This window comes from Vipera ursinii, assembly GCF_947247035.1.
Source record: "Vipera ursinii genome assembly, chromosome: Z".
NCBI classification, from domain to species: domain Eukaryota; kingdom Metazoa; phylum Chordata; class Lepidosauria; order Squamata; family Viperidae; genus Vipera; species Vipera ursinii.
Window position 1 is genome coordinate 76,526,803 of NC_139517.1, and position 13,313 is coordinate 76,540,115.

Consider the following 13,313-nt stretch of genomic DNA (forward strand, 5'->3'; position numbering starts at 1 on the left):
TCATATATGTGTGATGATTCCCCGGACAGAACAGTTTCATATACTGACATTCTATCAGAAATGAAGGCGTTTAAGCAATCTTACAGAGTACATGTGTAAAGAAAAATATGATTTAGTTTTATGGATCAAGCCACTTTTAACAAAGCTACTTTGGTGTTAGAAGACCAGATTTAAACTGAATGAAGCGTGTTTTGGTGATGTTAGTTTACGAATTACATAGTACATGAATTTGAAATGCAGTTCTAATTGAAATATTATAGATTTACTTGACTACTCTGTATACAGTGAAAAGAATTCTTTGCTTAAGCCAGTGTTTTTCAACCTTTTTTGGGCAAAGGCACACTTGTTTCATGAAAAAAATCACGAGGCACTCCACCATTAGAAAATGTTAAAAAAATTAACTCTGTGCCTATATTGACTATACATAAAGTAATTCTCTTGAATAGGAATCAAATAAACACAAAGAAAGTATTTTATAATTACTTTTCAATTTTTCCCACGGCACACCAGGCAACATCTCGTGGCACACTAGTGTGCCGCGGAACAGTGGTTGAAAAACACTGGCTTAAGCAAAGCATGTTATATATACCACATCACATCTGAGATACATTTAAAATATCTTTTATAGGTGGACATATTTGATAATTTTAACTTCAAAGACTTTCAATTCACTTTGAAAAAATAAGTACTTTTATGTTTTCTAAATATACTGAGGCTGTAGTTTTATTAATATTTTTGGTAGTGTTACTAAAGAGGAAATGTAATAAAATAATTGTGAAACAAATGTATCCTTGTTTTTAGGACAGACACTTATCAAAGTAGCCATAATCCTGTTAGCGTAACTACACGTATCCCCGGTGACTGTCTTAAAGAGGAATGTAGCGAAGTCCTTGTTTAAGCATAGTCTTGTCCTTAAGGCAGATGACAAGTAATTTTCTTCTGTAAACTGTCTTCGTATAAGAATGTGTAGAATATGTAAGTTCCCCCTGAACCTAGGTTTTACTTCTGTATAATCAAGAAATAGATTGCATTATGAATGCTGTATTTATACACTATTCCGATATTGCAGGTTTCCTGTATTGCTCTAAAAAGATGGACACAGTCCAAGTTTGTTTTTAAGAAATTTACTAAGCTATGAATTTGAATGTCAGCAAAGGTTACGTAGCATGATGAAAATGTTGGGAAAGCTAAAGTATTCACTATAAGGGAAAAGATCCTTCAAGGTTGTTATATTCCATCAACTTGTCAAATTCTTCCTGTAACTATTTTTCCTTCTTCACTAGGAAGAAAAGTTTTTAAAATATTATTTTAATGTAGTTTGGTGAAAAACTGTTGATATTGGTGCAAAAATTACAGCAAATATTACGTGTATATTCTGGATTCTTGAAAAATTAATGTTTTGATTTTGTACAATTCGTGGGATATTGGGGAAGTTTATTCCTTTATATTAAGATGATATAACATTCGTTGCCAATAATTAAAATTAGTTTCCCATCCAATGGAGAAAGCAGTCCAACTTCAGAATAGTATCCCTATAAGCCAGAGGGTATTCTAATTGCAAGAATGGTTTTCCCAACTATTTTAAAGCTGTCACAGCACTGGATGACCATCGGTTGAGTGGATTAAATCATTATTCTACCAAGGTTTTCATTACTTCAGACAAGCATTTTTGGAATAGTCTCGGCTCAGGGATCAAAACTCACCCAATGAAGTTTCCTTGTGTAATAGCCATTTCCTGACACAATGCAACTTTTAAACTTTAAAACATGTTGAGTGGGCATCCATTTTGATGAAAAGGAAGTGAATAATAGGAATCTGTGTGTTTGTGTGTGTGTGTGTACACGCATGCACACGGAACAGTGTTACCTTCCCACCGTAGTGGTCCCTATTTTTCTACTTGCATTTTTACATGCTTTCAATCTGCTAGGTTGGCAGAAGCTGGGACGAGTAACAGGCGCTCACTCTGTTACGCGGCACTCGGGATTCGACCCGCCAAACTGCCGACCTTCTGATCGACAAGTTCAGCGTCCTAACCCACTGAGCCACCGTGTTCTTTAGTCTATGCCAATTCCAACCGATGCACATTGCACCGAATCATTCAAAATCTGAATACGCCCTCTAGTATTTGTTTTTGCAGTTAATTCAGCAGCTCTTATATCCCCCGAATACGATGGGAAAATACTGTTTCCTTAGCTGCGGGTATGATTGCTTTCTTGCACACTGCATGCTGCCCTTTAACAAATACTTCCTCAAAACAAACTCAAAACAAAAACTCACCGGAAATCTTGCTTAAATTGCATAAAATAAATCCCGCCTCTTAACGCTTAAAGGAGCCACAAACTCCCGGAAGCTTTTTTTTTTTTTTTACACAGCCCTTCTCCAGCCGTTTCTGCGGCGCCTTTAAGGACAGCTCGGCTTAATTCCTATAGTCACGTGACGATGCGTAATCAAGAATGGCGACAGGTTTAGTAGCATTTGGCGCATGCGTAGTTTGGCATCCTGGTCTTTTCCCGCCAGCTTTCAGAAGATTGGAGTTCTTGGCAAGACTACGAGGAAGGTAGCTGACTGAAGGCCGGAGGGGGAGGGGGGGAAGAGGTAAGAATTTATTTTTTTTGCCTCACACCGCTTCTGCCTTCCTCTCTCCCCTAAATTCCCTGTTTTTCTCTGTCTCCCCCTTTTCTTAGAACGGTTCCTACTGCGGTTTCTCAGGTTACGGGCGGGAGAATGCAGGATCGTCCAAGTCTGAGACTAGGGATAGGTGTTTCTGTGATAAGTCAAGTCGCGATCTATCTCGGATACTAAAGCGTTTGAAGCGACTTTATTTGATCCGGAGCCTCTCAAGTGTGTGGAACTATATCTCCCATCGTCACCTTCATAAACTTTCAGCAGGTGACCTGCTAACTGGGAATGATGGGATGTGTGTGTATAGATAGGTCCACACATCTGGAAGGCCCCAAATTAGGGCAGGGATGGCACAGAAAGAAAGAAAAAACGAGTTGTAGGACTTCCGAAGAGTGAGAAGGAGGATCCCTCTTGCCTGTCTAATCTCATTCATCTCCCTGAGACTTTTTCCATTTCTGAGATGGTTTCACACCTACAGCAGTTGTAAAATATAAATCTAAAGCCATGCTGCTGCATTATTATATCATCTCTCTTTCCAATATTTTGCATGATAGACAGCAGAAAAGGTCCTGTGTGAGCCACACAAAACTCAGAGCAAGTTTTTAAAAATGATTACTCCTGCATGAATAGCCATATGTCAAAATCATATGCTAGTCCCAGCAGATTTATTTGTTTTATTTCCATTATTTAGCTGGGGAGGGAAAAGGATTGATAACAGTGAGTATGGGAAACTTTGGGAACCCTTGAGCTAGATTACAATGATTTGAAAACACACACACACACACCTGATTTCCCATTTCCTTCTGTACTCTGAATGATTTTATACTTGGGGAGCATTAAACACCTACCCATATAAAAAAAGGATGCTACAATCAGCTGCTTTATAAAGGGGAAAAAAAGGAATACATTACAAAAACTAGAAAAATAATCATTTATTTTCTTCTTTATTAGATTTCTATCCACCCTTAATAGAGAAAATTAAGGTCCCATATATAGTGCTCTCTTGTATTTTCTCTTGCAGCAGCAACTCTGTAGGTTTGTTCGAGAAATTATTCCAAAGTTGCCCAAGTAATAATTATTTTACAGGTAGTTAATGTCAGTCGAAATGTTTTTAGAGGATAGGATCAGTCATCACTGATCAGATTTGTGATTTTTGTCTGTACAAGTAGTCCTTGACGTAGGACTATAATTGAGCCCCAAATTTTTGTTGCTAAATGAGACAATAGTTAAGTGAATTTTGCTTCACTTTACGACCTTTCTTGCCACAATTGTTAAGTGAATCTATAGTTAAGTTAGTAACATGATGGTTAAGTGAATCTGGCCTCCCCATTGACTTTGCTTATTAGAAGGCCTTAAAAAGTGACCACCCAGGACACTGCAATCATAAATATGAGTCAATTGGTAAACATCTGAATTTTGACCATGGGTGTGCTGCAACATTCATAAGTGTGAAAAATGGTCATAAGTCACTTTTTTCAATGCCGCTGTAACCTCAAACAGTCACTAAATGAAGTTGAGAATTACCTGTATTTTAACAAATGAAAGGTGTTTTTTAATATAGTTCAACAATTGACCATTATTTGATTCATAAAAATATTGACAGTCAAACCACCTAAAATGTTCCTTGGATATAGTTCTTTAAAGATGATTGTTCCATTGGTCTGCTTTTTATTTATTTATTTTTAAAAAAACCTAATGACTTCTTTCTTTTTTCTTTATTAGTTAAATAATGAAAGGTAGCAAGGAGCCATATTTTGTGAAGTTTATAAAAACTGCAGAAAGCTCAGAATTTTTTCTTCAAGCCCTTGAGGTATGCTTATTTAATGTGTTTTTAAACTATCTGGAAAGTTAGTTATAGTCATTAAATGACTAGTTATAGTCATTAAATATATGTTTTTATAGCAGGAATTTCTTAGTGCTTTTTTTCTTCATAATAACTAGACAGGAAGAATTTTGGTATCTATTGTTATGACTAACTGTCCCATTGATTTCAGTGGGTCTATCCTAAGTGCAAGTGAATTGAATCAAATGAGATTTGTGTATTGAAATATTAAACAGCAATTTTGCATGAATAGGTATAAAGTAAGGGACGCAGTGGCTCAGTGGGTTAGGACGCTGGGCTTGTCGATCAGAAGATTGGCAGTTTGGCGGGTCGAATCCTGAGTGCCGCATAGCAAAGTGAGCGCCTGTTACTTCTGCCAACCTAGCAGTTCAAAAGCACGTAAAAATGCAAGTAGAAAAATAGGGACCACTACAGTGGGAAGGTAACAGCGTTCTGTGCGCCTTTGGCGTCTAGTCATGCCGGCCACATGAAGATGGAGACGTCCTTGGATAAGTGCTGTGCTCTTCGGCTTTGAAACGGAGTTGGAAACGACTAGCACACATGTGCGGGGGAACCTTTACCTTTTACCTTTAAGCATCTTTAGTTTTAAATATAATTTGTTAAATATAGTTATATGCCTGAGTGTTCTGGAAGTTTTGGATGTAGTGAAATCTTGCTCTACTCAGGCAATGTTAATGAAAGAAAAGCTTCATATAAAGATGTATAATTCTTTTTCTTTATAAAAACAAACCATAGGACAGTAACTTGGTATCAGATAATTATGAATATGGTCAATGTTCACAGCAAGAACTAAAATACAACTTTATTGAGAAAGCCTGAGAAATATCAGTTTCAACTTCCTGCAAATGCCTGTAGCATTTTTGATTATTATAGGAAAAATATCTCAGTGACAGGTTTTCTACTGAAAAACTATTTTGGGGGAATTTTCTACTTCCCTCAACATTTTGTACAGTAATAACATTAAAGCTTGGTTAGTCTAGTTCAGGGGTAGGCAACCTCGTCTCTTTTTTTTTTTTAATTGAAAAGTTTTAACATACAGCTATGCTGTCTCAGGTATTCTGGGAGTTGAAGTCCATGAGTCATAAAAGAGCCGAGGTTGCCTACCCCTGGTCTAGTTTGATGTAGTGTTTAAGACATCAGGCTAGAAAGCAAGAGACTAGGAGTTCAAGTCCCGCCTTGCCCATGAAAGCCAGCTGGATAACCTTGGGCCATTCACTTGTTCTCAGCCCAACTCACCTCACAGGGTTGTTTTGGGGAAAAGAGGTGCAAGAAGATGTGCTAGATATGTTTGTAGCCTTGAGTCATATAATAAAGGCTTGATAGAAATAAAGAAAGTGAAAACTGGTCTTGTTCATGTTTACCATGGTGCACAAATCCAATTTGGCTCATGAGCTGCTAGAAATTGGATAGCAGTGATTTTGAGAAAATTGCTTGGAAGTAAAGAGGATGCTTTTTGCATTGAGTTATTTGCTGCTTGTGTATTTTGCAGTCCATCAAAGAATTTCAGTCAGAAGAATGTCTTCAGATTCTTGATAAGGAAGCTGCACTTAGAATACAAGAGCATGACAAATCCCTTTATATATGTGATCAGTTTAGTGGGATTGTTTTTAATCATCTTCAAAAGGTTTGCATTTTATTTATATTGTTATTTTTTGTCATATCTTGGTAAAGTGTACCTTTGAAAATTATATAAAAAGTGGAAAATCAGTAGAGATATAAATACTCTGTCATCACCGGGAGACAAAATTGATTTGATGACACATAATCAGATAAATTACAGGGTACTGAATTTTGTTGCATTCCATTTCTGTATTTGGCTATTGAACAAATAACCAATAAATTATGATGGGTTAAAATTTTAGTGCCAATTTTTCTTTCTACCATACTTCTTGAAGAATGTGTATTTAGTTAGAAAAAAACTGACTATTTGAATTTATTGATCTTTTGAAAAATTGCCAAGCTACTTGCATGGATATTGTTTCAGATAATAGTACATATTAAGTGGCTAGGAAATTGCTTTGTGAAAAAAGAACTCTATTAATTTTCTTGCTTTAACTTTTTCAGCTTGGTTGTAGGATTGTGGGGCCACAGGTGGTTATCTACTGTATGCAAAATCAACGATGTGTGCCAAAGGCTGATCATCCAGTATTTAATATGACAATGGCTGATGTAACAATATCTTGTACAAGTCTTCCAAAGGAAACAAGGGTAAAATATTACATAGAATTCAGATTCAGAGATGAGGTTTATCTTCTCAATGTTTATAAAGTTATGTCTACTTCTAGCCAGGTACAGAAACATAAAATTCAAAATAAAAGGGATCAGATTTCTTTATTATTTTACTTAAAACACCTTCAACCAATGTTTAATAACTTCAAAAATTCTTCAATCCTACTTTTACACATAAGTTGCTTTAGAAATAAATTGCCTTAATATATTTAAGGTATAACATGATTGGTTAATAGCATTTATCCTTGCTTTGGCAAGAGAGCAAGGTCCTTTTTAAGTGACATTTCAAATATTTGAAGATTTTTTTTCTTCTCAGTCCCAAGTTACTTATTCTCAATAAGTTCTTTTACTATTTATATAATCTTCCGAAGTTTATAATTTTTCTCCTGAATCTTCTCAAATTTATCAGTATAAATCAGCAATAGAACACTCCTTGTTGGTTTAGTTACACTTCTATGAAAATTATTGAAATGTGGCATTGCTTATATTGAACATAATATTTGACTTGTACTTTTATCTACTAGTGTTCTTTTTCCCCATAGGAGGAAGTCCATGAAAATGTACAGTTGATGGGTGGCCGCGTATACAGAGATCTTAATGTATTAGTAACTCATCTTATAGCTGGGGAAGTTGGAAGCAAGAAATATTTAGTTGCTGCTAATCTTAAAAAACCCATTTTGCTCCCCACTTGGATAAAAACATTGTGGAATGAATCACAGTGCAGGTAAGATAATTGTGAACAATTCTGACCTGCAATATCTTTTGATAAAGAATTAACATTCTTGTTACAAAAGAAGCATGCTTTAATGAGAAATTTTACAAAGAACAAAACCCTGTTGATGGGGAAAATATAAAAATGTAAGAATGATGCCCTTAACATCTAAATTTATACAACCAGATCTGCATTCTTTTCAGTTACTTAAACAGAACTCTTACTAGAATAATTAGAATAATCAGGTCTTAAGTCAGACCAAACATATGCTTGAGTGCAAGCTCCAGTGTCACTCCAAAAGTTCCCAACAAATTCTTATTTTTAATGGGAAGGAGGGGCGCTTATAAATGTATGGAATAATCTTACTAACTATAATGTAGGTTTTTTTCTCTCTGTCCCCTTGAGACAGCTTTGTGCAGCCAGTTTCTAGTAGTTAAGTTCCTGCAGTTTTCTTGGCATCACTTTTGGAAATGGTTTGTTCATGCCTTCTTCCTAGGAATGAGAGAAAATACTGGCCTAAAATCACTAAGGTATTTTTATGCCTAAGGCAGGACTAAATTCAGAGTCTTCCATTTTGTAATTTGATGCCTTAACCACTGCACCAAACTGGCTGTCAATTTAATTTATGTACATATAAATTAAGTTAAGTTCTGGTCTTAGGTAATTTTTGGACTCTGGTTCCAAAAAGCCTTATTAGTTAAAATCAGAGTAGCACACCTAAAATAGATGCATTAACATCATTGTCCGTACTCAAATAAATCTGCATTCATCACTGATTTTTCCAAAGAAAGATTAAGAGACATAATTATTCTTGTTTTCAACAGGATCATTAGATACACAGATATAAATATGGGAGACTTCCTGTGTCCTCCATTTCTTGGTTGTACAATCTGCGTAACTGGTTTAAGCAGTATGGATAGACAAGAAGTCCAACGTCTCACCACTGAGAATGGTGGTCAATATACAGGGCAACTGAAGATGAATGAATGTACACATCTTATTGTTCAAGAACCAAAAGGTAAACAAGAAATCTTTGACATATATTTCTGGTTAGGTTGAGTTCAAGAGAAGGTTTGTATTTGTAAATATTTGCAGGCTGAGAATCAGATTTCACTTTGTACCGAGCTTAAATTTTGAACGTAGAATGTATCATATTACTTTCTACTTGCTGCAAACAAATTGTATTAGTGATATTTTTGTGTACTACTTCAACTGACAATGGTCAGTTTTTTTATGGCAATGAAAGTAAAAATGTCTTAAACTTTATTTAGAGTTCTTCAGATACCGTCTTTGGGACGCAGTGGCTCAGTGGGTTAGGATGCTGAGCTTGTCGATCAAATGGTTGGCAATTTGGCGGGTCGAATCCCGAGTGCTGCGTAACAGAGTGAGCGCCTGTTACTCGTCCCAGTTTCTGCCAACCTAGCAGTTCAAAAGCACGTAAAAATGCAAGTAGGAAAATAGGGACCACTACGGTGGGAAGGTAACAGCGTTCCGTGCGCCTTTGGCGTCTAGTCATGCTGGCCACATGACCACGGAGACGTCCTCGGACAAGCGCTGGCTCTTCGGCTTTGAAACGGAGATGAGCACCGGCCTCTAGAGTTGGAAACAACTAGCATGCATGTGCAGGGGAACCTTTACCTTTTAAATACCGTCTTTATGTTAAGGTTGCATTTCTGAATTTCGTGTGACTTTCTGCCCACTTTCCCTGGCATTTATTAAAGGGATTTTGATATTCAGGAAAATAGAAGAAGTCTATAACATAATTACCGTATATACTTGAGTATAAGCCGACTCGAGTATAAGCCGAGACCCCCAATTTCACCCCCAAAACCTGGAAAAAGTTATTGACTCGAGTATAAGCCGATACGCCGTTCTGCAAGCCTCTGCCGCCAGCAGAGGCTCGATCCGCCATTTTGCAAGCCTGAATACACAGGAATACCCTGTGTGGCCGCGGCTCTCGGGGAAGCCCTGGCTGTCCGCTTCCTCGCTCCACGCTGCCATTCGGGGCCCGCGCGTTCCCCGGGCAAATCGCGGCGCCCAGCAGGCGAGGAAACACGCCCGCTCCAGTCGCCCCCCCTTCCCTCAGGAGACACAAAGCAAGTGACCGCCCGGAGCTTACCGAGGACTTGTGCGCGGCCGAGGCTTCGGTGCTTCCAGGATCGCGCGCACCTCTCCCAAGCCGCCGCCGTCCGGAGACCTGCCGAAGTTTGGGGAGGTTTGGGGAGGTGCGCGCGCACCTCCCCAAACCTCGGCAGGTCTCTGGACCTCCGCGCCCTGCCTGCCTGCTTCTTTCCGCAGCGTAAAGAAGCAGGCAGGCAGGGCGCGGAGGAACGGAGACCTGCCGACGTTTGGGGAGGTTTGGGGAGGCGCCCAAACCTCCCTAAACGTCGGCAGGAGGAACGGAGACCTGCCGACGTTTGGGGAGGTTTGGGGAGGTGCGTGCGCACCTCCCCAAACCTCCACAAACTTCGGCAGGTCTCCGGATGGCGGTGGCTTGGGAGAGGTGCGCGCGATCCCGGAAGCACCAAAGCCTCGGCCGCGCACAAGTCCTCGGTAAGTTTTTTTGTTGACTGGAGTATAAGCCGAAGTGGAATTTTTCAGCCCAAAAAGTGGGCTGAAAAATTCGGCTTATACTCAAGTATATACGGTAGATTCATTTTATAATATATTTCATATATTCGATTAAATTCCTCCAAATCATGCAACAGAATTTGGAAGCATATTACATAAACGCAAGGTTAAAAACTATAATAAAAGCAATAGTAAGATACTTAACCAGAAGGCTCCATACATGGAACAGTCAGGTAGAATGCTAAATACAATTATAGACCAACATAAAGGGGTAAATTTTTATAAACTGCTTGAAAGCTGTAATGAAGGGATGTGGCACATTCCCTGTGTAGGAATGACAGACTATATCTAACAAAGTCCCTATTCTTTATGCATGCCTACTTGTATTATAGATAGGACATAAGGAAGGCTGGTCACTGACTAATAAATATTTGATTACTTGTAAAGAAGGCTTGGAAGTATTAACATGGAAAAGATATTTTGGGTAACTCAAGCTAAAAGTGCTCAGAATTTAAAAGATGATGCCAGCATTTTAAATCAAACCTGAAAACACATCAGTGACCAGTATATCTGATTACAACTCTCCAGAATAGCGTGATTATTTTCCATATGGGCTTAAATTTCTGAATCTTCTTTAAAGGAAAACTTTAAAGGATGAATACATTGTAGTTAACTTAGTTTGGATGAATAAGATAAGTTTGTCCTCTTGAGATAAAGCTGCACATTAGGCTACTGAAAAAAGTAGCTATTGACATTTTTTTCTCCAGAGTTTTTTTTTTATAGTTCAGGTATTCTGTATAGAAACAATGGCAATTTTGAACAGCAGCCTGCTAAATTGAAATGATAGACTATGGTGCCTGCATTTTCACATTTATTTAGCAAATTACATTGATCTGAAAATTAACACTGGAACCTAAAAAAAAATCAAAACTGTGACCTTGCACAGACCTCACTTTTGGCAAATGAAAGGAGTCTTTTCATCTGCAACCTAAAAATCTATTTTGAATGGTTGGAAACTTTCCTTAAGGAGGGGAAGGAATGGAGCAAGATTTATAAATATAAGGTTCCCCTTTATGTTGCTGGGAGTGTTCAGAGAGCAAATTCACACAGGTGGTTTTCCTATCAGTGGGAGTAATTTGTGGATCCAATCCTATTTTTTCTATTTGAATCAAATTCATTGCAAGGTGATTTCATGGACATGTTTCAATTTATGTGTTTTAAGTGGATAAAATGTAAAACCAAACAGAAAATAATGCTGAAACTCGTTGGTTTTTACTTCATGATATTTTATTAATGAGCAGGTAGGGCGTAGTAGAGAGGCATTCTGTACTAGCAATACATAGCATTATCCAGCCAATGATGTTGCAGTATAAAGCCTATTTTTGTTAGTAATATATTGCCATTGTGATGATCTAATTATATTTAATTGCATGTGCAAAAAGGCTCAGACACAGCTATATTGTTCCAATGCCAATATATGGCTAAGGAATCATTTATAAAAGGAAAATGTAAGCACTTTATATTTCATTGTAGTCCAAAAAATAAGTTTGTGGGCACAGTTTCTTAAGTTGATTTTTAAATATAAATAGAATAGGATCTCTAGGATGTTATCTAATAAGTACAGTTGGTAGTTTTAGAGTAAGGAGTCTTTCTTTATTCCAAACTGCCTGCCACAGTGTTGTACTGTAGAGAGTTACAGAACAAAGAACCAATTGGGACAAAGAGATTTGGCATATTTATTTAAGAAAATGTCTATAAAATCTTTAAAAAGCTTGCTCCGTATATTTCATATGCTCATGCAGTTTACATGCTTCAGAAGAAATGTAACATGTATTATTTGTTATTATTTTGTCTCTTCTTGGGAAAGGCCAGAAATATGAATGTGCAAAAAGGTGGAATGTTCATTGTATATCCATGCAGTGGTTTTTTGACAGCATTGAAAAGGGATTTTGCCAGGATGAATCAATGTATTTGATAGTTCCTAGCACAAAGCAAGATAATGCACCAAGTACTTCAACTCCTACAAGTCAAGCTAGCCAGACAGACAGTAAGTAATACATAAAGGGACAGATTTCCTATATGATTTAGATTGTATAATTGTTAACTGACTTAAGATTTCAGCATTTATTTGTTTTTAGGAAAATACTAGCCCATAAATATTTGGAAGGTCTGGATTCTATTATGGCTGTTTACTTTGGGATGCTATGTTCAGATTATTTTTGTTACATTTTTTAAGTAGAAGAAATGAATCTTCTAACCAAGTACAAGAAACCTTTGACATATAACCATTCATTTAGCAACCATTCAAAGTTACAATGACACTGAAAAAAGTGAGTTGCAACCAGTACTCACTGGTTTGCAACCATTGCAGAAATCCCACAGTCATGTGATCAAATTTCAGGCGTTTGGCATGTATTTATTTATTATTTATTATTTGGATTTATATACCGCCCATTTCCCGAAGGACTCCGGGCGGTTTACAGGGCAATTAAAACAATACAATATACAAAGTTAAAATAGAATTAAATTAAATAGCCCCGAAAATTAAAATTAAAACTAAAAACCCAAATCCTCAGTCCAGGCCGGCAAGCTCGAATAGCCAGGTTTTTAGGTCCCGGCGAAACGGGGAAGGTCGGGGGCCATCCAGAGTTCCACAGGCAGCTGATTCCAAAGGGCAGGTGCGCCCACCGAGAATGCCCTCCCCCTGGGGGCTGCCAGCTGGCACTCCCTGACCGGCGGCACCCTGAGGAGGCCCTCCCTGTGGGAGCGCACAGGATGATGGGAAGTTGATGCTGGCAGCAGGTACTCCCGAAGATAATTTGTGACATTTGTGATCACCTTTCTGAGAAGCAAAGTTAACAGCAAAGCCAAATTTGCTTAACTGTGTTATTAACAACTGCAAGTGATCCATTTAACAACCATGGTAGACAGTGTCATAAAATTGGCCTCACTTAAAAACTGCCTTACTTAACAACAGAAATTGTGGTCCTAATTGTGGTCATAAGTTAACTACCTGTATCAACTCATCCTTTTAGCCACTCCCTTATCAAAATATTCTGTCCACTTTTCATCTCCCAAACTGCAACTTTCTATGGCTACTGAGCATGTTCAGTCCTCCTTGATGAGTGTTGAGTACTTACAAAAAGCATATGATAGTTTTGCTATAAAAATAAATGTAAAAAAAATTATATACCGACATCAGCATATAATAATTCATATAATAAGCTGAATCATGGTAAGACTGAATAGCTTTGGATGTGTGGTGTTTTAGGATTCTGGACTTTAACATCTTTAGTTCTGGATGGGGTTGTCTGCCCTAGGCAGACCTGATCCACA

The 13,313-nt window shown here is 37.7% G+C and overlaps 1 protein-coding gene across 3 annotated transcripts in view; it reads left to right on the forward strand.

Moving 5' to 3' along the window:
- Window positions 1-2,516: 2,516 nt before the first annotated feature.
- TOPBP1 (DNA topoisomerase II binding protein 1) overlaps window positions 2,517-13,313 on the forward strand; it is a 54,847-nt gene continuing 44,050 nt past the window's right edge. Inside the window, exons 1-8 of one of the 3 annotated variants that reach the window (XM_083379337.1) lie at window positions 2,530-2,557; window positions 2,685-2,841; window positions 4,345-4,432; window positions 5,955-6,089; window positions 6,530-6,673; window positions 7,237-7,418; window positions 8,231-8,424; window positions 11,845-12,024. In XM_083379337.1, the coding sequence (XP_083235463.1) occupies window positions 4,352-4,432; window positions 5,955-6,089; window positions 6,530-6,673; window positions 7,237-7,418; window positions 8,231-8,424; window positions 11,845-12,024 (916 nt within the window). In that variant the 5' untranslated portion in view covers window positions 2,530-2,557; window positions 2,685-2,841; window positions 4,345-4,351. Of the gene's footprint in view, window positions 2,558-2,609; window positions 2,890-4,344; window positions 4,433-5,954; window positions 6,090-6,529; window positions 6,674-7,236; window positions 7,419-8,230; window positions 8,425-11,844; window positions 12,025-13,313 lie in introns of those variants that run through there. The other 2 variants (XM_083379339.1, XM_083379338.1) reach the window with 2 other exon arrangements.